Below are 25,599 nucleotides of genomic sequence, written 5' to 3'. Positions count from 1 at the left end.
TGGAGTTTGTATGTTTTCTCCGTGTTTGCGTGGGTTTCCTCCGGGTGCTCCGGTTTCCTCCCACACTCCAAAAACATGCTGGTAGGTTAATTGGCTGCTATTAAATTGCCCTCAGTCTCTCTGTCTGTGTGTGTAAATTAAGGGATTAAGACTGTAAGCTCCAATGGGGCAGGGACTGATGTGAATGATGAGTTCTCTGTACAGCGCTGAATTAGTGGCACTATATAAATAAATTGATGATGATGATGAAGTGTTTTCCACCAAAAAACAAATCCTGGATCATTTTATATCCGCATACACACTTCTGCCTTGTCCTGCGTCTATGTCTCCGAGACTCAAGTTACCTGCTTCAGTCCAGGCATGTATGCACAGCCTCCAACGCCTCCATGCTTTGTAGGCAAAGCACGGCTGCTGGACTACACTTCCCAGAAGCCCCTGTGTTCCTCCTTATCAAAGCTTTTATCTAGCATCTGGAAGGCATATGAACCACCCTGCCACAACATCCAGCGCCATGCTGCTGTAAAGTATTGGGTAGGAACGGACTCCGTCCGGGAGCCAAGAGTGATGGCCATGGACAGATGTAATGTCTACCTTGACTAATGTATATTGGTGATATATGTTTGTCTAAACATGAAGGGAGTAGATTGGATCACCTTATATATAAGGGGACAGCTCCTTTAAAATATTGTCAGATTTAGGTGAAAAGTATTGTATATAATTGGACTAGATAAATAAACGATAATAGTGCATTAGTATGGGGCTGGTGTTTTTACTTTCCTAGTAACATATTACCTCCTTGTGGGACTCCTCATCTGTTACTGGTACAGTGTTTTACTTTAGCGTTGTTGTCGTACCCCGAAGTTCCTTATCGTGGTTTCATTTGTTTTGTTTTTTTGGTACTTTCGTCCACTGTTTTGATTGGGTAGTGCATGTGTATCTTCAATTCTGCACTTTCTGGTATTGGATATTCCTGTTTTACTGACGGGTTTTTTATTCACTGAAAAGTATGTGTAACGTTTTGTATATGTGCAAATGTGTAATTGCCCACCCTGCATTGCACAGAGCACACCCTTAGCACGCCTTCATTCATTATAAGCTTTGTGTGTCCATAGACGCCACCCTGCATAGCACAGAGCACACCCACGGCACGCCTTCATTCATTATAAGTCATGTGGATCCAGACTGAAAGCGTTTATGGACCCCACAAAGCTTATAATGAATGAAGGTGTGCCGTGGGTGTGCTCTTCGCTATGCAGGGCGGAAAGAGGGAAACGTCATTCCAACGTCCTTCCTATTACCACTTTAGGGCCACATCTTTCATTAATTTAAACTTCAGTTTTGCTTATAAAATGCTCCCTTAGTTTAGCCTCCTATAGTATATATTGTGATACTACGTTTCCCAGCAAGCCCTGCAAGTCATTGACTTCTTGGACATGCTGGGACTTGTGGAACTACAAATGCCAGCATGTCCTGTTACAATAGTATTCCATTGCTTTGCTGCTAATGCCATTGATATCAATGGTGCTTGAGGTCAGTATCTGCTCAGCCTATCACAGTTGGCCAGCTTGTAACCATTGGCTGTGATTGGCTGAAATTGACACATCCATTCCAATGGGAAAATAAGATTTTTACTCACCGTAAAATCCATTTCTCTGACTCCATTGGGGGACACTGCGAGACATTGGGGTATAGTAGTGGGCTCAGGAGTCTTGTCACTTTAACTGCTAAGTCTTTAGACTCCTCCCCTGCTATGCCCCCCCTCCCCCGAGAGATCCTCAGTGTTTTTGAAGTAACTTGGAGTTAGGTCACTGGGGTATAGGCTCATGCCTGTACCCGTTTAGTTATAGGTGTTCATGTTTTTATTTTCTTCCTTATACAGGTACAGCGCAGGGTTCAGTACAAGACCCAGGAAAACAGTGAGTAAGACCTAGCTCTGCTCTCTGGGGACCCCAGTGCAGGTATCAGACGCCTAGTGCTCTGTTACCTTGTACCTACTGCCGGCATTTCCATAGATAGGAGGGGGGCTGTGTAATTTAATAGAAACAAGGCTGCGCAATTATGTTTGTTGCAGACAGTTTAGCGGGATATCCGCGACAGTTAAGATGCCTCCATAGCGGTCAGAGGGAGCGAAGCTGTAACAGCCTCTCCTCCCCCGCCGCCCTCCATGCCGGCAGTTTTCTCCGCTCGCCTCTAGACAACGAGCTTTCATTTAAGGGGGATACAGCGGCGCTCACACTCATAGCAGGTGAGTCGGACCGCTTCAAGGAATAAGTGCTTCTGGGCACACTTAAGCGCTTCCAGCGCTGCTGGGTGGTCATTTTGCCAGGTCTTTATGGGACCCAGACAGCGGAGGCCAGCAGGGCGGGCAGAAACAGAAGGAAAGGGAGGAGTTGATACTCGATATCCCCCTTCCTTCAAGGCTCTTTTCCCATAACAGTCTAAATCTATAAAATCTATAAAATGTAGAAATGTATTTTAATGGGCATCCAGCACCCATTGAAAATATATTGCCTATTCGAATGTATGGTGAAAACTGTGATTTTGCCCAGCAGAGTAGAAATTCCCCAAATGATGTGATTTTAAAATAAAACCATCATTAGGAGATCGGAGAGTTACGATTTGTTTGTGGTGATATTGGAATTAACTGCTGAACAAAATTTCCCTGATCCCTTCTTATTGTCTTGTTTGTAGTGTGTGTATGTTTTACTCTCCCGCATCTTCTCTTTTTACCTTCATTGTGAAGTGTCCCATATTACATTTGATAGTGTTATTCCATTATATAATTAAGATGATATTTTTATTGTGTTTGGTTGCGCTAGTGAAGTGGATATTGTTTTGGGAGGCAGTTGTAGCTCATTACAGATATTAAACAGCCAGAAGCTCACTGTGGTCCTAGATATCAGCCTCTTAAAATGTTTGTTAAGACCGTACTTCAATGTTCAATTTATGACCAGCAAAAGTTGCAAATAAGAGAGTGGGATTCACTGTAACGGCAGAAATAACTGGACCTACTTCCCAGCCAACAGCAAAAAAAAAACGTTGTCACTTAAACCCCACATTTAAGAAAATATTAAAAGCACAAGTCTTAGTTGAATAATCCGTCAGATTATTGATCCCCTGGGGGGCACAGAGAACACGACAAGGCAGCTTCAGACCTCTCTCCGCTGCCTCCCTAGACATTACTACAATACAGCCGTAAACATGCCATGCTGATAAATCAGTTTATACCCAGCACAAGGTGACCCAGAACATATCAAGAGGATCTCTGATTCTTATTTCTGGGGCAAGTAACCAAGGAATTTACTCTGGTATTTTCCAGTGGCCGTTTGTCTTCTAGATACTAGTGCCCTAAATTATTGTGTAGATCGGGCCTGGGCAACCTGTGACTCTCCAGCTGTTGTGAAACTACAAGTCCCAGCATAGCCAGCAGGGAGCTGGCAGGGTATCAGCTGGCAAAGCATGCTGGGGCTTGTAGTTTCACAGGGTGTCCAGGCCTGGTGTACATAATGCGGTTCATGTGAGGAGCATATTTGGATCTTAACCCCCCGCACTCATCCTCTGAATAACTCCCCGCTCTCTGTATTTTAGCGGCTGGCTCGGTTGGAAAAGCAAACATGAAGAAGAGCCGCAGCATAAGCAGAAACCCAAGGTGGAGCCTGCCACGCCGCTGGCCGTCCGGTAATTCTAGAATACTGTCATTCCCTTGTGGAATATATCCTGTGACATCCACACGCCGTAAGGTGGTAATAGTTCTAATGGCGACATTTCCCTGGATTTCACGCTCAGGTTTGGCCTCCCAGATTCCCGCCGTCATGGAGAGAGCATCAGTCTTTCCCCCTGCACCACGCTGGCCGCTGTGACGGATGACTTTGGGAGAGTCATTCTGCTGGATGTGGGAAGAGGCGTTGCCATTCGAATGTGGAAAGGTAAGACTGCCCTTTATGAAATCATTGTAAACCTGGGCATAGTTTGCTGGTAATATACAGAGCAGTCAGCACACGTCCTGCCCTCCATTATTTTCTGTGAGGCGCTGTGTGATCTTCCACATTGTAAGATAGTCCTGCTCAATAACTGAATCCTGGGTAAATCAGATATAATTTTGGGTTCTAAAACAGAACCAGAAACCAAATAAATGAAGACTCAATAAAACCGTTGTTCACACTAACGTCGGTTCCACTGGGACTCTGCTCCCAAGAACCTTAACTGGGGCAGAAAGTGCTTAATAATCCCGGTCATTCTGATGTGTTGAAGGTTACCGGGACGCCCAGGTTGGATGGATGCAGATAGTAGAGGACCTGCATGAGAGGGAGTCGGACAGAGGACATGTTTCTCCATTTGGGAGCACACAAGGACCTTGCAGGGTGGCACAGTTCCTGGTCATTTATGCCCCCAGACGGGGTATTCTTGAGGTGTGGAGCACACAGCAAGGACCACGTGTAGGAGCTTTCAATGTGGGAAAGCACTGCAGGTGAGGACTGTGTGTATATCTCTTGTGTGTAATGTCTCTTCATAAATGAAATTTAATTGCTTATTTTATCAAGAAGCCATGTCCTGCAGTATGACTGAGCTTGTATGACTTTGGGGACCTTCGGGTGCAGTGTGTGGGGCTACCGTGGTTCAGGAAACCTTTATCAAACTAAACGCTGTTAGCAATGCATTGGATGGAGTTATCGTGGCCCTGAGCCCTCGTGGTCATGTGGGTGGATCTATTGTGGCTCTGAGCCCTTGTGATAATGTGGGTGGAGTTATCATTGCCCTGAGCACTTGTGATGCTGTGGGTGGAGCTATTGTGGCCCTGAGCCCTTGTGATGCCGTGGGTGGAGCTATTGTGGCCCTGAGCCCTTGTGATGCCGTGGGTGGAGCTATTGTGGCCCTGAGCCCTTGTGATGCTGTGGGTGGGAGCTATTGTGGCCCTGGGCCCTTGTGATGCTGTATGTGGAGCTATCATGGCCCAGGAACCCTTGTGATTATATGGGTGGGAGCTATTGTGGCCCAGGAACCCTTATGATGATGTGGGTGGAGCTATCATGGCCCAGGAGCCTCTGTGATGTGGGTGGAGCTATCGTGGCCCTGTGCCCTTGTAATGGTGTGGGTGGAGCTATCTTGGTCCAGGAGCCTCTGTGATGATGTGGGTGGAGTTAATAGAGCTCAAATAATTTGAGTGAATAACAGCGATACCCATGTGGCCTAACATATGCTTAGGCTGAAAAATTCGCCCCATACTTACATTTCGGTGCCTAAACAGCTATTGGAACATATCCTGATAACTTAAATTAAAGCAGTTTTCTGAATTACGGGAATAACTGCTGGGTTAAAGATTTCTAGTGAAAAAAGCGACTTAGAAAAGCTGGGACATTGCAGACTAGTATGGTCCAGTAACTGTCCAGGTGCTGACACTGAGTATTACTGATTAATGTCTGAGTCATTGGGAAGTGCTGTTTCCCTATCTCATGCTGCGTGGTTCAGGAGCTCTCTACCTGACTAATACATCCAGACCTAGATATGCTGTTTGTGGAGGTTTGATAACAGTAATAACAAGATCTATTTTAAAATAAGCAAAAGTAGCTTAGTGATCACTAGGAATACAGACTGAGCTGTGATGTGGATGGATAATGAGCAGCGCATGCATCTAGCAGTGACAAGTAATCATGTTCTTGCACAGACCCTGCAGTAGAATTGTAATGGTGTCACTTACATCAGGCTCTTTCTTCTTTCAGATTACTGTACCCTGGGTATAAGATCATGGGTTTAAATAACGTGACCAGTCAGGGATGGCAGCCTCAGACTTACCAGATATGTCTGATTGACTCAGTATCGGGGAATGTGAGGACTGTGAACATCCCGTTCCACTTGGCACTGAGGTAAGAAAACATAGTGCAGTTAGGCTCACAGCTTGGTCAGTGAATGATCACTGGGGCAGTTTATATATAATATATATATATATATATTATAGAGGGACGGGCTTGGCCGTTTTCTGTAGAGTTGCAGCAGGTAGTTTTTATTTTTTCATCCCTCCCTCCATCTGCTCCCAATCCAATGATAATTTAGAGTCTAGTGCAAATTCCATGCTACCGTCATGTCTGCACACACGGTATGTATACATGGAGTATGGTCAGCCAGTTTATCACTATTCATTGTTAAATCTTCATAGAGCCCTGGGTTTTATACAGGAGCCCAAAGTCCTCCTCTGAGCAGTCATCAATTTATTGACTTTAACTTCATCCGGTCATTCAGAAGATGTAAATGCAATAGATTGATTTCAAATCTTTATAAATATAATATAGTTTTAGAAAGTTGTTTTCTCTTTTTATACCAAAATGATTTAAAAGAACCAGTTTGCTTTATGTAGATTGTCTGTCTGCTCCTTTAAATTCATGTTCTCACTTTTGTCTGCTGGGAGAGTAGTCCTTAATCTTTGCTAAGCTCTCCTATAATAACATCAGTGCTCATCCCAGATGTGTGTGTGATTGTGTTCAATATATACAATATTTCTGTATAACTGTGTCTTCCGTTCCAGTGATAAGAAATGTGAGCGAGCGAAGGACATGCATTTAGTAAAGAAACTGACCACGTTACTTAAAGCCAAAGCCCCAAAGAATGGTAATAGTTTATTCATTTCTTCTGCTCTCTTTTAGAAATACTATAAAGCTATTCATTGCTTCATGTAGATTCTGCTAAATATCTCATTTACCAGAATCGCTCCTGTAGTGTCACAATAAAATGAAGGTCATACTCTGCACCACTGCACACATCGTCATTAGATCTGAAACTCTGTGCTTCTGGCAGAGATTTTGGGCAATCGCCTTGATATTACAATGTGTGTGCCCCCAAAAAACCATGGTACCTAATAAAAAAACCTCATTGAAAGTGATTAGGTAATTTTGATAAAGCAGGTGGAAAATGACCGTCAACGGCATCTGTGTGGTCATCTTGGAAGTTAGGACCGTGCACCATGTCTGTGGCCTTTCTCTCGGCACTTGGGCCAAGTGGCCGGATCGGTCGGTGTATGGACGGTCTGTAGCCACAGGGGGGGTTCTTGTGCCCTGTACTGTTCACCCCATATTCAATACCTGCAGTGTATTATCAAACCATGGACAGCCAGTAACCTTGTACTATAGTTGGTATTTGGGAACAATACAGGGTTTCCTGATTAATCGATTGGTCTAATGATCACTGTTTGCTATCTTGTGACAACAACACAGGGAAACACGATCCTTACTATATACCCATAAGCAGAAGAGCAAACAATTCATGTCAATGTATTAATCCATAGTTTGATATCTGCTTCCTGATTATCTTAAATTGTTTCAATTGTCTTCTAAACCTCTTTATATTGTAGAACGTCTGGAAACAGAAGCAAAGGAAATTCTATTAGATATTCGATATCCAGCAACCAAGAAACAGGTAAAAGCACTTCTAATAGTCCCTATCTTTATTTTGGCGTTATTATGTACTATTCGCACAGTAGGAATAAAATGCACAAAAAGAAATAGATCAGACGAGGTGCGCTTGGTGCCGAAACTGAGATTTTATGGACTGAGTTTAAGACAATGCTGCATCTATTCACCCAATGACATTGCTGATTGATGAACAGATGATATTGTAGCACTGTGTATTGCTGAATACACGGCTCTTAGTAATATATCAACATTACTAACATTCCAAAGGATCAGTTTCACGTCAATCCATCTATCTATATCCCTGTGGAGAAATTGCTCCTTGTTATTGAATGAGATTTTTCTTATGAAGACACCTACGGTAATTTATTTTATTTAAAACTCCTTCTATATATTGTTTTGCCGGACTGACCTTTCTGAAACTTTTACAAAGAAAATGAACCAAATTTCAGAGCAGTTGGGATTTGTGCTCCAGTATTAATGTCAGTAAAGATCTAGAGACTTAAAATCTTAATATGTTTTTAAGCTCTTCTTCAGTAAGTAAAACAAGAAAACCCCCATATCTAAGAGGTTACACTTGGTAACTTGCAGTTGCACCATTGTTTTCATACTTTGTACTAGAATATTTATTATACATTTCTAAAAGGACTTTTCTGTTGCCTCCCTTCAGGCCTTAGAAAGCCTTCTGGCCAGTGAGCGCGTCCCCCTCTCCTCCCTAATCAGCATCACACAGACCCTGATGGACTCTCTCAGGACTCAAGGTAATGAATGCACCTCTATATATTATCACAATATGGTGCATTAGATCTAACACACCACTCTACAGCTCTCTACATGGCTAGTCGTGTTATTTATATAATGTACTATAACATTACTATTATACACACTGTGTACTGTGTTTTTCAGATACATAGTTACGCCCATAATGATATGACTTTCTTCAGTGAGATATTGTGAAACATATATGACTGATATCAGTTTAATGCGCTCCATATATTGGAACATTCAGCCATACTATGTAACACTATGTATATAACATAAGTGGTATGTAACACACATCTATGAGTTCTAATTGTTCAACTCAGGGCTGTGCGCAAGGAGCGACCGCCCAGTGCACAACGCTGAAGGGGGGCGCAGTTTATGAATATTTTAGGTTCATTTGGTTATGTTTTCGGACTTGTAGGCGGCAGTTTTGCTCCTCGTCCCAGGCGCTAACATATTAAGATACGGCTCCGGTTCACCTATAGTTGGCAACTATGTTTCTATCCAAAATATATTTTAATTTGGTGTTCCCTGTTCTTCAGAGTTGGAGTGTGTGGATGAGGGTCTCCTGGGATTTTGCGAGGACAAGCTGAAACTTCTGCACCTTTATGAATCCATCCAAAAAATCAATTCTGTGGCGATAGAGACGGACACAACGCCCTCATCTAAGGTAAGTACCTGCGCAGTGAAATAGTTCCTGGTCTGTGTACCAAGAAGTGTGTATCCTAAATCCTCCATACAGTGTTATCCTTATTTGTGGTGTGACTGTGATAGGAAACATGGGCAGCAGATAGTTGTTACCCACAAGGTTTTTAAAATTAGCCACTCCTGTCTATCAGATTACCCCGTTGTACTCAGAAACGTGACCGTGCTCAGACAGATTTCCCCGCATACACCGACTGTTTCACAATGTTGTAGCTCAGGGCAGGGGGTAGGGATTTCTTCTGAGCATGTGGAGTGTTATAGAGACTATTGAAGTGTGTGTAATGGTTGTTTGGAAGTTGTGTATAAGATGATTAGGAGCAGAATGGGAGATATAAAGTGTTGTGAGGGAGGAGGGTAACGGCTTCTGGAGGGGGTGGTTGAAGTGGAAACGGCAGCCTAGGGGGTGGCAGAGGGATAGAGGTTTGAGATGCAGAGGGATGGTGGAAAGGGATGAAGGAGTTTTGCCCTTACAGGGTCTCATCTGTACAGGATGGGGTTTTATGACTGTCTTTGTATATAAGACTAATAATGCTTTTTTTAGAAGATGTATTTACTTTTCCCAATGAATTGTTACAGGTGATACATATCATTATAATAAAGATCATTCTATGAAAACCTTTATGGAAAGAGTATCCAAAGATCATGTTTTATCTTACAAAGCACAGACACAAACGCCAATCCTCTTTATTCTGCCACTTACCCTCTGTTGGGTCAAAAATACGTCACTGCTGTTACTAAAGTTTTATGTTTGTGCTCCTCTTCATGTTAGTTCTACGCAGCTGAAGAAGTCCACAGTCTTCACTTGTTTTTAAAGGACTTTAAACATGTATAAACCGTACTGACACCTTCTGTGTAATGACACCATAGTACCCATAATCCTCCTGTGCTCCTAAGTTAGTAAATGTTTGTGAACAGAGGACCGGGTCTGCTTTCAGGAACTGGCGCTGCTATTAAGGCTGGAGGAGGATGAACTAACCAGACTGCAGACATTAATCCGGAGGTACAAGCAGGAGCACACGAGAACAGGGGTTCGCTTTGCCGAGGACGAACCTGGACTGTTGTCTGTCAGGGCGTTCCTGGAATACCTGGAGTGTGAGCAGGACGCTATTAATGTGAAGAAGATCAGTGAGGATGAGTACATTGCACTAGGTAAGTCGCCGACAGCCCTTTATAGTGTGTAAGTAATACAAGACAGGTATTCATACAAAATATATAGAGGTGCAAGCAAAAATGAGTGTATGGTTTTACCGTTCTACCAGTAAAATTGTGCAGCTGCGATGTTCTAAAGAACATCTCGGCTAATTGAATCTCACCCTTTGTATCATCGTTTCCGTAATGCTTGTCAACAATGTTTTATTTTAATAAAGAATAATAAAAAAATACAGGTTGGAAAGCTTCAGCGGTAGCGGGACACAGACTGCAGGATAGGGTTACCCCCCAGGGGGCGGGGCATTGAAAAAAGCAGGAACCTCAGGCTGATGGGGGAGGGGGGCACATCTGTCATTCAGTTCCCCCTACACAGGACACTGACGTAACTGGCAGTGCTGCAGAGTATACCGTGTGTCCACACCCATCCTCACCCTAGCCACGGGGGCCCTCCAGCTGAGGGGGACACTAATGCGAGGGAAGCCTGCGGATGGGGGGGTTGTAGAACAACACTTCAGTGGGCAGCAGAAGAGGTTCCTCAAAGTATAAAGTTAAGAAAGAAAAAAAAAGAAAAAGACAAATAAGGGCCCTGTTACCATCTCCTGTATCGGCCATAGGAAAAAAAGGGGGGGGGGGGGGGGGCTAGGAGTCGGTTCTTGTATTTTCCTGAGCCCCGCCTCCTAGGAGCAAACCTAACCCACTATCTGCGTCCGTTCATCTGTAATATGGTTTATTGTGTGTGTGCATTTTAAGGATAATTAATCTTAATACAGACACCTGTGTGCAGTCCAAGGATGCAGCATAAGTAGAACGTCCCAGTTTCCTGAGGATTCAGCCTGTGAGGACTTGCAGAACTTCTATTGCGTGTATTTAGGAAGGGTCTCTAGCTGTGCTGTGATGTCGCACTCCTTTACTGTACACGGCTGTAATGCAGATGCTATGGCTGCGTTACTCTACATTGTTATATACTGTCAGATTCTATATTGTTGTGTACGGTCTGATTCCACTGTGGTGTTATATGTACGGTCTGATTCCACCTCGGTGTTATATGTACGGTCTAATTCCACCGTGGTGTTATATGTACGGTCTGATTCCACCGTGGTGTTATATGTACGGTCTGATTCCACCGTGGTGTTATATGTACGGTCTGATTCCACCTCGGTGTTATATGTACGGTCTAATTCCACCGTGGTGTTATATGTACGGTCTGATTCCACTGTGGTGTTATATGTACGGTCTAATTCCACCGTGGTGTTATATGTACGGTCTGATCCCACCGTGGTGTTATATGTACGGTCTGATTCCACCGTGGTGTTATGTACGGTCTGATTCCACCGTGGTGTTCTATGTACGGTCTGATTCCACCGTGGTGTTCTATGTACGGTCTGATTCCACAGTGGTGTTATATGTACGGTCTGATTCCACCGTGGTGTTATATGTACGGTCTGATCCCACCGTGGTGTTCTATGTACGGTCTGATTCCACAGTGGTGTTATATGTACGGTCTGATTCCACCGTGGTGTTATATGTACGGTCTGATTCCACCGTGGTGTTATGTACGGTCTGATTCCACCGTGGTGTTCTATGTACGGTCTGATTCCACCGTGGTGTTCTATGTACGGTCTGATTCCACAGTGGTGTTATGTACGGTCTGATCCCACTGTGGTGTTATATGTACGGTCTGATCCCACCGTGGTGTTATATGTACGGTCTGATCCCACCGTGGTGTTATATGTACGGTCTGATTCCACTGTGGTGTTATGTACGGTCTGATCCCACCGTGGTGTTCTATGTACGGTCTGATTCCACCTCGGTGTTATATGTACGGTCTAATTCCACCGTGGTGTTATATGTACGGTCTGATTCCACCGTGGTGTTATATGTACGGTCTGATTCCACCGTGGTGTTATATGTACGGTCTGATTCCACCGTGGTGTTATGTACGGTCTGATTCCACCGTGGTGTTCTATGTACGGTCTGATTCCACAGTGGTGTTATGTACGGTCTGATCCCACCGTGGTGTTATATGTACGGTCTGATCCCACCGTGGTGTTATATGTACGGTCTGATTCCACTGTGGTGTTATGTACGGTCTGATCCCACCGTGGTGTTCTATGTACGGTCTGATTCCACCGTGGTGTTATATGTATGGTCTGATTCCACCGTGGTGTTCTATGTACGGTCTGATTCCACCGTGGTGTTATATGTATGGTCTGATTCCACCGTGGTGTTATATGTATGGTCTGATTCCACCGTGGTGTTATATGTATGGTCTGATTCCACCGTGGTGTTATATGTACGGTCTGATTCTACATTGTTATATACTGTCTGATTCTACATTGTTATATACTGTCTGATTCCACCGTGGTGTTATATGTACGGTCTGATTCCACCGTGGTGTTATATGTACGGTCTGATTCAGTTCTTCTTTTCACAGGAAGCTTCTTCTTCTGGAAGTGTCTGCACGGTGAGAGCTCCACGCAGCAGATGTGTGAGACCCTAGAGAATGCAGCGCTCAGCCCGCAGCTATTACTGGTATGTTACATTGTGTTGTGTTCCTATTGTTGTAGTGCATCATTGTGTCACTACTCTCTTCTATGAGAGACATCGGCCATTAAGATTTCACCAAAATCAGGATTTGGACAAAATAGGCAATAATAAGATTCTGCCATTTCCTGAGCCTTTGTCAGTTCAAGTCCTGATTTGCTTTATTGCTTCCAGAAATCAAAGACAATCGTATATTACTTAAGCCCTATTTTTAATGTACAAATTAAAGAGAGCTGACAGGTGCATCAAGTCTGTCTTTAGCTTCCAAGAAGCACTCGTCACTGCCGCAGCCAGCATGCTAGTCACTGTAGCTCTATGTCCTGTCTGTGTGACCACAGGGAGAGTCCAGGTAGCTTCAGACTGTTTCATTTTCATTCCAATTTCTGGTATTCGGATGAGATTCTAAAATATGGATTTTGTGCATCCCAAGTATTCATGCATTGTCTCACTGCTCCATTCAGTCTTCATTTTACTATATTAGGAGGTTCAATATTTATTCTTACCGGGCTTTTCAGACTTAAAAACAGTAGGTGGTGTATTATTGTTTGTCATTATAGATGTGTAATGCTACATTCATGTTATTGTGGAATATTCATTAGCTGTATATTTCATTACTTTTTATGGCTGTCAATCTTTAGAGACATGAGAGTCTCTTATGAAGTGGAGAAATAACTAGCACTTTTTTTCCTTTAAATCATGCTCACCACATTCCTCTAAGCTCGTATTGTACTGCTCACCACATTCCTCTAAGCTCGTCCTGTACTGCTCACCACATTCCTCTAAGCTCGTCCTGTACTGCTCACCACATTCCTCTAAGCTCGTACTGTACTGCTCACCACATTCCTCTAAGCTCGTATTGTACTGCTCACCACATTCCTCTAAGCTCGTCCTGTACTGCTCACCACATTCCTCTAAGCTCGTCCTGTACTGCTCACCACATTCCTCTAAGCTCGTACTGTACTGCTCACCACATTCCTCTAAGCTCGTACTGTACTGCTCACCACATTCCTCTAAGCTCGTCCTGTACTGCTCACCACATTCCTCTAAGCTCGTCCTGTACTGCTCACCACATTCCTCTAAGCTCGTCCTGTACTGCTCACCACATTCCTCTAAGCTCGTCCTGTACTGCTCACCACATTCCTCTAAGCTCGTCCTGTACTGCTCACCACGTTCCTCTAAGCTCGTCCTGTACTGCTCACCACATTCCTCTAAGCTCGTATTGTACTGCTCACCACATTCCTCTAAGCTCGTCCTGTACTGCTCACCACATTCCTCTAAGCTCGTCCTGTACTGCTCACCACATTCCTCTAAGCTCGTCCTGTACTGCTCACCACATTCCTCTAAGCTCGTCCTGTACTGCTCACCACATTCCTCTAAGCTCGTCCTGTACTGCTCACCACGTTCCTCTAAGCTCGTCCTGTACTGCTCACCACGTTCCTCTAAGCTCGTCCTGTACTGCTCACCACGTTCCTCTAAGCTCGTACTGTACTGCTCACCACATTCCTCTAAGCTCGTCCTGTACTGCTCACCACATTCCTCTAAGCTCGTCCTGTACTGCTCACCACGTTCCTCTAAGCTCGTCCTGTACTGCTCACCACGTTCCTCTAAGCTCGTACTGTACTGCTCACCACATTCCTTTAAGCTCGTACTGTACTGCTCACCACGTTCCTCTAAGCTCGTCCTGTACTGCTCACCACATTCCTCTAAGCTCGTCCTGTACTGCTCATCACATTCCTCTGAGCTCGTACTGTACTGCTCACCACATTGCTCTAGGCTCGTACTGTACTGCTCACCACGTTCCTCTAAGCTCGTCCTGTACTGCTCACCACGTTCCTCTAAGCTCGTCCTGTACTGCTCACCACGTTCCTCTAAGCTCGTACTGTACTGCTCACCACATTCCTCTAAGCTCGTCCTGTACTGCTCACCACGTTCCTCTAAGCTCGTCCTGTACTGCTCACCACGTTCCTCTAAGCTCGTCCTGTACTGCTCACCACGTTCCTCTAAGCTCGTACTGTACTGCTCACCACATTCCTCTAAGCTCGTACTGTACTGCTCACCACATTCCTCTGAGCTCGTACTGTACTGCTCACCACATTGCTCTAGGCTCGTACTGTACCGCTCACCACATTGCTCTACGCTCGTCCTGTACCGCTCACCACATTGCTCTACGCTCGTACTGTACCGCTCACCACATTGCTCTGAGCTCGTACTGTACCGCTCACCACATTGCTCTGAGCTCGTACTGTACCGCTCACCACATTGCTCTAGGCTCGTACTGTACCGCTCACCACATTGCTCTACGCTCGTACTGTACCGCTCACCACATTGCTCTACGCTCGTACTGTACTGCTCACCACATTGCTCTGAGCTCGTACTGTACTGCTCACCACATTGCTCTGAGCTCGTACTGTACCGCTCACCACATTGCTCTGAGCTCGTACTGTACTGCTCACCACATTGCTCTGAGCTCGTACTGTACCGCTCACCACATTGCTCTGAGCTCGTACTGTACCGCTCACCACATTGCTCTAGGCTCGTACTGTACCGCTCACCACATTGCTCTACGCTCGTACTGTACCGCTCACCACATTGCTCTAGGCTCGTACTGTACTGCTCACCACATTGCTCTGAGCTCGTACTGTACTGCTCACCACATTGCTCTGAGCTTGTACTGTACTGCTCACCACATTGCTCTACGCTCGTACTGTACTGCTCACCACATTGCTCTACGCTCGTACTGTTCACCACTTTCTGCTCTAAGCTCGTCGTGTGGAGCCTCTACTCTACCAATAAAGCATTGTGAGTATAGTGTAAAAGGCAGAACAGCTGTTTTATTGCATGTGTCTCGTTGCAGTCTCTGCTGCTCAAAGTGTGGTTATCGAAAGAAAGGGACATTCTGGAGAACGCTCAGTCCTTGTGTTGTCTGCACAGCATGCTGTCTCTACTGAGTAACATGAAAGGTGGGTGCCCACGGCTCTTCCTTTGTAGTGTCCATCTTCTTGTCACAACCTATTGTCTGTTATAAACAGCAGCAATAAATGCTACTTTTTATTTTACTCCTCATCCTATTGGGGGACACTGCTAGCTTGGGTCGATGTGATGGTGTAAGAGCTGGGGACTTAATGGTTAAACTCAAAGGTCTGAAGCTCCTCCCCTCCTAACCCCATTCATCCTCAGTTCTCTTTAACTGCACAAGGAGTTGGACAGGTTGTTTCTATGGGGCTGCAGATGGTCGCCTGGCTTCAGTTTTTAATGTTTTATTTTAAGGGGTTTTTTTTGTTTTTATTTTCCGGAGAGTAGATGCTGCGATCGGAGCATCCAGGCACTTATATCAGTTTGCAATTTCTCTCCCACTAGTGGCCATAGATGAAACTTGGGACTTGCAGTCTGTGTCCCCCTGGTGGCAGCTGGTGAGAACTGCATGTATACAGTCATCCAGCAATGGAGCAGCGTTATTATCCGCTCACGTTGGGCACTCAGTCGCTGCCAGCATCACAAATGCCCTGGCAGAAAAAAAAGTAAGTGCGCTGTATGCCAGCCTTGTGTTCCTGTAGCTACCTCAAATCTGATTATGTTTAACTTGTATTTTTGTGAATGTTATGTGGAATTTGTACCTATATAATTACTACTTCTAATTGTACTATAACAGTAGGATTCATAATCGTAATTTGTACTTACAAAACACAACTAATATTAGCGCTTTTCTCTTTTCTCTTTTGAAACAAACAATTTCAGTTACTTATAGGGATACAATTTATAAAAATACTATAAAAGTATATAGTTGACACCTTTTCACACTCTCGGTATATGACTTCCAGTACAGTATTATAGTATATTGGCAATCTAGGTGGGTGTGGAATATCAGTAAAGCACAGTATGGGACATCGCTGTAGTCTGGTGTATGTGGAACAGTCCCATGTACCTGTATTATTTGTTATGTTACATTTGTGTGATTTGTATGCTGGCTGTGGAATTTGTGGCACCTTACAATGAATGAAGATGAAATGATGATATTTACAGATGTAATTTCTATGTAAACTGGAAACCTTTATATACTCTGGACCCCTTTTAATTCTATCCAGCACTCAGCAGATTTATAAACCCCATAATTGTGCCCCCTGAGATGCAGTGCACAGTACCAATGGGTGTTTAAACGGGTTTCCCAGTTTAAAATATGTGTATATATATATTTATATATATATATGTGTGTGTGTGTAAAATTTTAAATCCCTTCCCTTGGATAGTACTTTGCTGGGGATATCTTCCCTGGAACCCCCACTGTTTTTTTTATATTGTGCAGGGTGGCAGAACACACGTGGCTTTAAGCCGTTTTCTTTTGATGTTTCTTATATCATATATATTTAGTTGTATGGACTTTGCATGTTTTCCTTTATCTCTTAGTACGTAGATGCTTCTGATCTATATTTTTAGTCCCTTATCTCCTGGTACACTGGCGCAGTCTAGTGGAGAAAAGCGGTACTGCTGCTGACTGTTTGTAGTTCACTGACCTGATATTACATCTTCTGTTAGTTTCCTAAATCATTGCAAGAGGATGAGGGCGAATCAATGACGGACTCCTGGGAAGCGCTCTCTCTGGATACCGAGTACTGGAAACTCTTACTGAAGCAGCTGGAAGACTGTCTCATCCTCCAGACTCTTCTGCACTTTAAGGGGACCAGGAAGACCACCAGGGTGTCGTCGCTGCAGGTGGAGCCTCTGGAAAAGCTGTCTGTGAAGAAGCTCCTGGAGGGCGGGAAAGGTGACCTGGACCAACCCTTTATCACACATCTCGTATGGTTACAATATATATATATTCTCTGTAATTTGTTTGCTCCTGTTGATTCCAGGCAGTGTTGCTGACACGGTGGCTAAGTGGGTCTTTAAACAAGACATCAGCCCTGAGTTACTGAAGTTGGTGCGGGAGAAGAGAGACTCACAAGGAGACTCACAAGGAGCGCCGGCACCGCCGGGAGAAGGGAGTTTGGCTGTTGCCGTCCTGGAGACGCAGCCGTCAGGCGAGACCGCAGAGGATGGCCAAGGTGACCCAATGATTGCTGCACGGTGCAGAACCTACACCTTTATAGCTGCACGGTGCAGAGCCTACACCTTTATAGCTGCACGGTGCAGAGCCTACACCTTTATAGCTGCACGGTGCAGAGCCTACACCTTTATAGCTGCACGGTGCAGAGCCTACACCTTTATAGCTGCACGGTGCAGAGCCTACACCTTTATAGCTGCACGGTGCAGAGCCTACACCTTTATAGCTGCACGGTGCAGAGCCTACACCTTTATAGCTGCACGGTGCAGAGCCTACACCTTTATAGCTGCACGGTGCAGAGCCTACACCTTTATAGCTGCACGGTGCAGAGCCTACACCTTTATAGCTGCACGGTGCAGAACCTACACCTTTATAGCTGCACGGTGCAGAGCCTACACCTTTATAGCTGCATGGAGAAAGTTTGTGGCTTCACAATTTCTTGCCTCATCCAGTGTTTGCTGTACAGTTTTCTTGTTTGTCTATGAACCCTGCGTGGTAAACTCTATACAAATGTATAATGTAAAGTACTATAAAATTACCTTTATTTCCCTCCTGTTTAGTAATAGATCTGCTGAACTTAGTGTACCAGCATTTCCCGTGCAGCCTGGATCAGGACGTGTTGCACGTGCACTGCTGCTGGGAGTATGTTGTTCAGTGGAACAAGGACCCAGAGGTAACAACATATCACATATATCCTTTACTATCCTTAGACCTGCTTCATTCTCATCTGTGGGTTTGTGACTCACTTGGTGTTATCTGTCTGCAGGAAGCTCAGTTTCTTGTCCGGTCTGTTGATCATCTGAAGAATATCAGAAACGCTCATGTACAGTTTGGTGAGTGTCATTCAAGATGTGATTACAGCATGCACCAGTAGAGGGCAGCAACAACACAGCATCTATGGGGTTTGGTAGGATTTTCCGATACTGAATTACCCGACATAAAAAACCCGAAGGCTGACAGGCCGACATGAGAGAAATACTGACTAACCATCATACAGACACTGCACGTTTCCGAGCAGTGTACAATAAAATGTGACTACTGCAAAGGCCGACAGTTGAAATTGAGGTTAGTTCAAAACGCGACTGTGACATTTCCGGTTTTAAAGCGGCAATACACAGACCCAGCGCTTGATCGTGACTGAACCTTAATCCTAACCCTGACTGTAAACCTACCCCTTAGATTAGATTATACTGGGCTGGGTCTGTGCATTGCCGCTTTAAAACCAGAAATGTCAGTCGCGTTTTGAAGTGACGTCTCCATACACACACAGCGCCAAACTGCACACATACAATAGAATTACAAGTGGAATTGGCTGCACACACTTAATGGTTGGACAATGATCACTCGCAGTTGGGTTCTTTTTCATGTCCTCACTTCCAGACGTTTGTTTGCTGTACATTTGCAATATAGGACCGTTGTAGGATTGTTGGATTTTGCACAATTACAGCACACACACATATGCAACTGCTGTACACACACACACACACACACACACTACAATGACCGTAAACACACAATGAAGTTTGCTTATAACCAAAGGATTTTTGACGAAATGTTTCCACCCGTTCAGATGACTGATTTGGTCATTTACATGTGAACATATTGGACCAGTGATCACCTATAAGGTTGGTGTAGCGGTTATATAACATGGCTGCCCACATGTCCTGTAGTCAGCGCATTGTCCTTCCTGTTATTTCAGGACTCTCCCTTATGATGTGGAACACGTTTATTATAAAGCGCTTTTCATCTGCTGCGTATCTCATGGATAAGGTGAGTGCACTCACAGTCCTCCACCTGATGATGGGAAACCGTGACGGACGTGTGTATCGTCTCTGAGCCTGGCGGTGGCACGTTCGTCACACCTCCCCCGGGCAGCAGGTTGTCATCCATATAATGGTCACATTTCTTATTAATCGGTTTCAGAAACACAGCACTTCGAGTCTAACACAGATTGGTGCTCGTTAGATTTCCAAATGCCCTAACAGAAGTCCATGCTGGTGGCAGTATGATATATATGAGAGACCCCATAGGAGGGAGGCAATAATTCTGATATGGTATCACATTTATAGAGCGGAAGAAAACCTGCAATACTATGTTTATAGAGGTTAGGTACAACATACAATGGGGCCGATTCAATTCTAGGAGTTACCATTAGTACAGTAATTTTAACGCTGAATTTTGCTCACAGCCCTTGGGGCCGTGAGCAAAAATCTGAATTAAAATTACTGTATTAATGGTAATACTATTAGCATTGCGTTATTCCTAGAATAACGCGGCCAAATTGAATCAGCCCCCAGTGTGTCCTCTTGTTGACTTTTTGGTTTTTTTTAATTGGTTTTATTTGTTTATGTCCTTATCTAATATTTTCAACAATGTATAAACTGTGTTTCCCTGTTAGGTCGGAAAAGCCCCGAAGGACCGTCTGTGCAGAAGGGTACGTACAGTCTCAGCAACCGCTGCTGTAATGTTACATGTTTCCGTAATCACATCAGTGTTCTGTAAAAGTAGTAATAGCCTGATCCTCCTCGCCCCACAAAGTCTAATGCCCCATTGTCTGGTGGCTAGTGGCCAAAAATCATTTCTGAAAGCAACACTGACCCCATTTCCATGTGGCTAATGTACTGTACAGACCCTGTACACTGGTCACTGATGTACTGTACAGACCCTGTACACTGGTCACTAATGTACTGTACAGACCCTGTACACTGGTCACTAATGTACTGTACAGACCCTGTACACTGGTCACTAATGTACTGTACAGACCCTGTACACTGGTCACTGATGTACAATGCAGACCCCATGCAAGGTGGGCACAGGCGCTCGGCAATATGTTTTTTTTATCATTATTTTATTTTAGTTTTTTAAATGGTCTTATTTTTACTTGTCATTGTCTTGACAGTAATTTGCTTATTATAACAAACCAAGGAGATGAAGGCAGATCTTATATACATGATACACAATATGTACTCATAGACTCACCTGTATCCAGTCGATTGACTACAGTGCAGACACTGTTCTGTATTTCACCTGTGCGCTGGGCCTGTGCGGTCTGCGCTACGTACATGGTTCTATTGTCTAGATGACAGTAACTCAGCCCTGTTCCAGGGCAGCACCAGGTGGACACTCTGGTAACTTGATCTAGATGTCCAGGATTGGAATTGGCTCGTCCTGGAGATGTTTGTGTGGGAGAACAGGAATGTACAATAGGGATCGGATGGAGAAAAGAGGGCGTAGAAATGGGCGTTGGAGTGGGAGAGGACTGTGGTAGATTGATAGTAATGATAATGTGGGGAAAGAAGAAACTAAAGGTAATATCAGCATACAGATACACCGTTCTCTTTTCTCTACAGATTATACATAATATTGTACACGGAGACCTCCAGGTTGTCGTTCTTAAATGTAAAATCCTAATAAAGCTTTCTCTTATTTAAACTTGTAATTATGCCCCCTCCTCTAGAGGAGACCCCTCAACATTACTCTGTCTGTGCTGTTTAGAAGTGATTTCTCTAAGTCTGTCGCTTCCTTCCTGTTCGTAGGATGTGGGGATGAGCGATACGTCCATGACCTCGTTCCTGGGAAGCTGCTACGAACTCTTACAGACGATGATGGAGGTGATGTTACATTCTAATACTTTCTATGTTTGTTCCAGAATAATTATGATGATCTCTAATCCAATTACTAATAAACATTATGGTGACAGGAAGTCAGAACTTATAATGGTCTATGACATCTGTGAAGTGACTACAGGTTACAGGCATTTTACACTTCTGGTATTGCCGTATGCTGAGTGGCCAGCTGACTCGGAGAGACGTAATGACAGTGTAAACATCTATTTAATTGGAATATAATTTTATGTCTTGCAGTTAATTGCCGCAAATGAGTCTTTTTTTTTTTAAACTGCTATAAACCACACACCCTTTACCTGGCCTGTTGAGGCAGCTGCTGGTGTCAGGGTTTATAGCATCCGACACCAGCAACTGTCCAGTCAGAATAAGAATTTAAAGCGTAATGATATAATATTTTAAGTCAGGCCTGACTCTGCATAAGGCCACCGTTTAGACCCTGCATGTTGTGGCTGTAACCATTGGATGATATGGACTTCTGTATTGGTCTCCTCAGTCCGACGTTAGCAGCGATGAGATGTCAGCCCCGTTGCTGGAGGTGGAAGATGCTTGGGTGGCGGTGGAAGGTCCCAACTCTATAGTGGAGCTGGCACTGGAGCAAAAACATATTCACTATCCCCTGGTAGAACACCAGCTTGTATTGTGCTCCATCATGTACGCAGTCATGCGCTTCTCTCTCAAGTCCGTCAAACCCTTCGCTCTCTTTGACAGTAAGGTAAATGTTACACCGACAATATCACAAACCTTGTCATTGTACACTGTGAGACCCTCTATAATGTCCATGGCATTTTATTAAAATCATAGGCGGCAGCTTAGAAGATAAATCATAGATAGGAGGCAGATTAGTAGATAAATCATAGATGGGAAGCAGATTAGTAGATAAATCATAGATGGGAAGCAGTTTAGTAGATAAATCATAGATGGGAAGCAGATTAGTAGATAAATCATAGATGGGAAGCAAATTAGTAGATAAATCATAGATGGGAAGCAGATTAGTAGATAAATCATAGATGGGAAGCAGATTAGTAGATAAATCATAGATGGGAAGCAGATTAGTAGATAAATCATAGATGGGAAGCAGTTTAGTAGATAAATCAGATGGGAAGCAGTTTAGTAAATAAATCATAGATGGGAAGCAGATTAGTAGATAAATCATAGATGGGAAGCAGATTAGTAGATAAATCATAGATGGGAAGCAGATTAGTAGATAAATCATAGATGGGAAGCAGATTAGTAGATAAATCATAGATGGGAAACAGATTAGTAGATTCATGCACAAGATCAGGGCTAGTGATGTCACATCAAGCATAATTTACATGCTGCACTTGATCGTTATAGCTTTTTGTCTTATAAGCACCACTTTTAGACAGGGGACAGAGCTGTGGACATAGTTTAAGCTTGTCTGGTTGCTCATGGGGTCTTCTAGACACAGTAAGGAACATTTCTGAAAATATACAGGTAACAATGACTATTTCTAGAATCTGGTTGCTATGGACAATAACACCTTCATTACATAGTTACCAGTAGAGCAGCTTTAAAACCGTTAGTGTTTTCTTTCCACGTTATTTGTATTTTATATTATAGTGAATTTTTCTCTTTGCTACAGGAAATAAAGTTAAGGTGTTGTGCATCCAAATCAAAGATAGCGGCATTTAGTATTACATTACTACCTTGTGTATATATATCACCAGCATAATTGTGTGGAAATTGTACAGGGCTGTTACATGAATTGTAACATTTTTAATTTCAGGGGAAAAACGCCTTCTTCAAAGATCTGACGTCCATCCAGCTACTGCCCAGCGGAGACATGGACCCGAGTATAGTCAGCCCCCGCCAACAGGTATGAGCTGATGGGGACCACGCGGCCTGTGCTTGGCTCAGTCATGTTTGTTTTACATTACACCCAAAAATGTTTGAGGTGACGGCAAAGACGACACTTAAATTTTTTTATTTTTTTTTAACCAACATATGGTGGCTATGCTGAAATAAAAGTGTAACAATTAGTACTTGTATTGCATCCTGTGTTGTGTATCAGTCACCTACACCCAGCGGAGGCAGCCATTTTGTGGCCTGAACCAGTATGTGGCCTATCAGTTTGACATCACTGACTGATTAATATCCAGCAGGCCCGACTTATTGTACGAAGTGTTAGTGCCTATCAATTGACAGGTTACATTCTGAATTCACGAATATTATTCGCTCAGACCACAAAATGTCCGCCTCCCTTGTGTGTGGGTGACAGGTCCACCTTTAAGTATCTTATACATTCTAACATTTAAATAATAAAGAAAATATTAGCAAGACTTGGATTAGTAATGGTAAAACTAAGCTGTGTCCACTCCGACTGTTTGTGTGAAAGTTGATAAAATCGGTGAGGTAAAATGGCCGCCTCCTCACAGACTGTGCACGGATTTGTGAAGTAAAAGTATTTTGTGTGCGGTTTCTGTGTAATGCTTGCTGGAGAATTGCACATACACAAAAGCCTCGGTTGTGTTCACACTGCTGCGTTCTCACCAGCACAAAATTTGGACCGTTTGGTCTACAAACTTTAATGCGTCATCTCTGTCTATCTGTCCTCAGTTTTTAATGAAAGTGATCAGCGCAGCCGTCCAAGCTCAGTTCCAGTCACAGATCACCGTCAAACAAGAGGAAACGGCTCTGGAAATGCCCTGTAAGCCCGTGGACTGGCCGGCACTCGCTGTGGAGCTGGCACCACAACTTCAAGTAAACCAAGATACACTGAGACGACACTACGTGTGTGAGCTCTATAACTACGGCTTTGATCATATCGCAGAAGAGGTAAATACTCCTAGTAATAACATCCGCTGTCTGTAGTAATATAACTGGGTACAGGACAAACACTGTGACCTCCTGTCCTGGATGACTTGTTGTCTTCTTGTTAGGCCATCCTGCAAGTTGCGGACAAAGAGGTGTTGGCATCCCAGTTACTGGTCCTGACCGGGCAGCGGCTGGCACAAGCGTTACTACACACTCAGACCAAGGAGGGGATGGAGCTGCTGGCCAGGCTGCCACCGACACTCTGCACGTGGATCAAAGCCATGGTGAGTGTCACCCAACGGAACCGCTACATGTAATGATCTAGATTACATGGGTATAACACAAATGTGTATTCTAGACACTGTCGTTGGGCCCAAGATCTAAGGTTTATAGTTTAGTTCTGGAGGCTGTAATGCTGGTTTTGTTTATTTCATTCCAGGCTTTAAAAAAACAAAGTAAAGTCCTCTCTCCCCTCATCCTCCACCACTCATAGCATAGTCTAACCCCCCTACCACCTCATCCATTTACCTCTTCTGCGATATGATCAAAGCGCTGTCCTTAAGTGTGGCCGTATCGGGAATAGGGATTGTAGTGACCTTTAGCCACTCGCACACCAGGAGCGTCCACCATTGGAGGTGCTTTCCCTTTAGCAAGCATGTCAGGGGGAACCGGATATGCCGGGACATCTGGGACTGCCGCTCCAGACACTACCAGGCCTCACTCAATATATCCTCCAACTGGGAGGAAGAGGGAAAAGAAACTGAACTTTTCAATGGCCGTGCAAACAGAGAAGACTCTGCAATCTCAGGATCTGCCACCCTAGCAACTGGTGCACGGCCCCTATCAAATTTTCCACCCTCTGATGCTCATAGGAAACTTCATCCCCCAAAGAGGAGTCCTCAATGTCTAACTCAACACTCACTTCCCCCTCCTGGGAAGAACAGTCAGAATCTGACTAATTTCTCGGCTGGGGCACCACCAAACCCTGTACCAAGCCACTTCTTCTGAGGGCAGAGGCCCTGCAGGACCCTGGCCTAGCGAAACTGGAATAGGATCCGCCAGATTCCTTGCAGTAACAGTCATTCTGGGAAGGACTACCCACTGGTTGGGAATGAACCAGCTGGGCAATCTCTGCCACAGTGTCTGTTGGTGACCTAGCCCAGACAGGCTCTGCCAAGTCTGATCCAGCGACCACGGGCACACAATCCACAGACAGATGGGCTGCGCACAAATTGTTCACGCCTGGTTGTCCAGAAGGCAATTTAGCGGTGCATCTGGCACAGGTCAACTTCATTATAGCCCTCGAGAGTCTCCCCTTATCCGACATGATGAGCACAGATAGGAAAAACAACACAAAAGAAAAGACAAAAGCAGCACACAATCAATGTAAGGAAAGAGAACCTGCAATACAGCCCCAGAGCCCAAACAATTTAAGAACGAACCACTGAGAACACAAACCTGGTACTTAACAAATATAAGGACAGAGAAGGGAAGTGCTAATAGCTACAAAATGGCTGCTGTTCTGGTGTTTGCACACAAGGAGTGAAAGACCACCAGAGAGGAAGTGCAGGGGGAGAGAGATAGAAGCACCTCCCCCCCGGGG

General features: G+C 44.3%; 1 protein-coding gene across 1 annotated transcript in view; it reads left to right on the top strand.

The window, feature by feature from the left end:
• Positions 1-25,599, top strand: part of RAB3GAP2 (RAB3 GTPase activating non-catalytic protein subunit 2) — a 58,319-nt gene that overhangs the window by 31,527 nt on the left and 1,193 nt on the right. The window contains exons 12-34 of the mRNA XM_075204276.1: positions 3,589-3,678; positions 3,787-3,926; positions 4,252-4,468; positions 5,718-5,861; positions 6,518-6,600; positions 7,340-7,404; positions 8,068-8,158; positions 8,702-8,829; positions 9,800-10,013; positions 12,448-12,545; positions 15,412-15,517; positions 15,915-16,075; positions 17,088-17,316; positions 17,405-17,596; positions 18,156-18,268; positions 18,362-18,428; positions 19,295-19,365; positions 19,994-20,029; positions 21,132-21,206; positions 21,715-21,933; positions 22,969-23,058; positions 23,799-24,017; positions 24,122-24,280. Of these exons, the coding sequence (XP_075060377.1) occupies positions 3,589-3,678; positions 3,787-3,926; positions 4,252-4,468; positions 5,718-5,861; positions 6,518-6,600; positions 7,340-7,404; positions 8,068-8,158; positions 8,702-8,829; positions 9,800-10,013; positions 12,448-12,545; positions 15,412-15,517; positions 15,915-16,075; positions 17,088-17,316; positions 17,405-17,596; positions 18,156-18,268; positions 18,362-18,428; positions 19,295-19,365; positions 19,994-20,029; positions 21,132-21,206; positions 21,715-21,933; positions 22,969-23,058; positions 23,799-24,017; positions 24,122-24,280 (3,007 nt within the window). The remainder of the gene's footprint in view (positions 1-3,588; positions 3,679-3,786; positions 3,927-4,251; positions 4,469-5,717; positions 5,862-6,517; positions 6,601-7,339; positions 7,405-8,067; positions 8,159-8,701; positions 8,830-9,799; positions 10,014-12,447; positions 12,546-15,411; positions 15,518-15,914; positions 16,076-17,087; positions 17,317-17,404; positions 17,597-18,155; positions 18,269-18,361; positions 18,429-19,294; positions 19,366-19,993; positions 20,030-21,131; positions 21,207-21,714; positions 21,934-22,968; positions 23,059-23,798; positions 24,018-24,121; positions 24,281-25,599) is intronic.

The sequence above is a fragment of the Mixophyes fleayi genome, chromosome 3 (assembly GCF_038048845.1).
Source record: "Mixophyes fleayi isolate aMixFle1 chromosome 3, aMixFle1.hap1, whole genome shotgun sequence".
Lineage (NCBI taxonomy): Eukaryota > Metazoa > Chordata > Amphibia > Anura > Limnodynastidae > Mixophyes > Mixophyes fleayi.
Note: the sequence above shows the minus strand (reverse complement) of the source record. Positions and strands in the feature narration are given on the sequence as shown.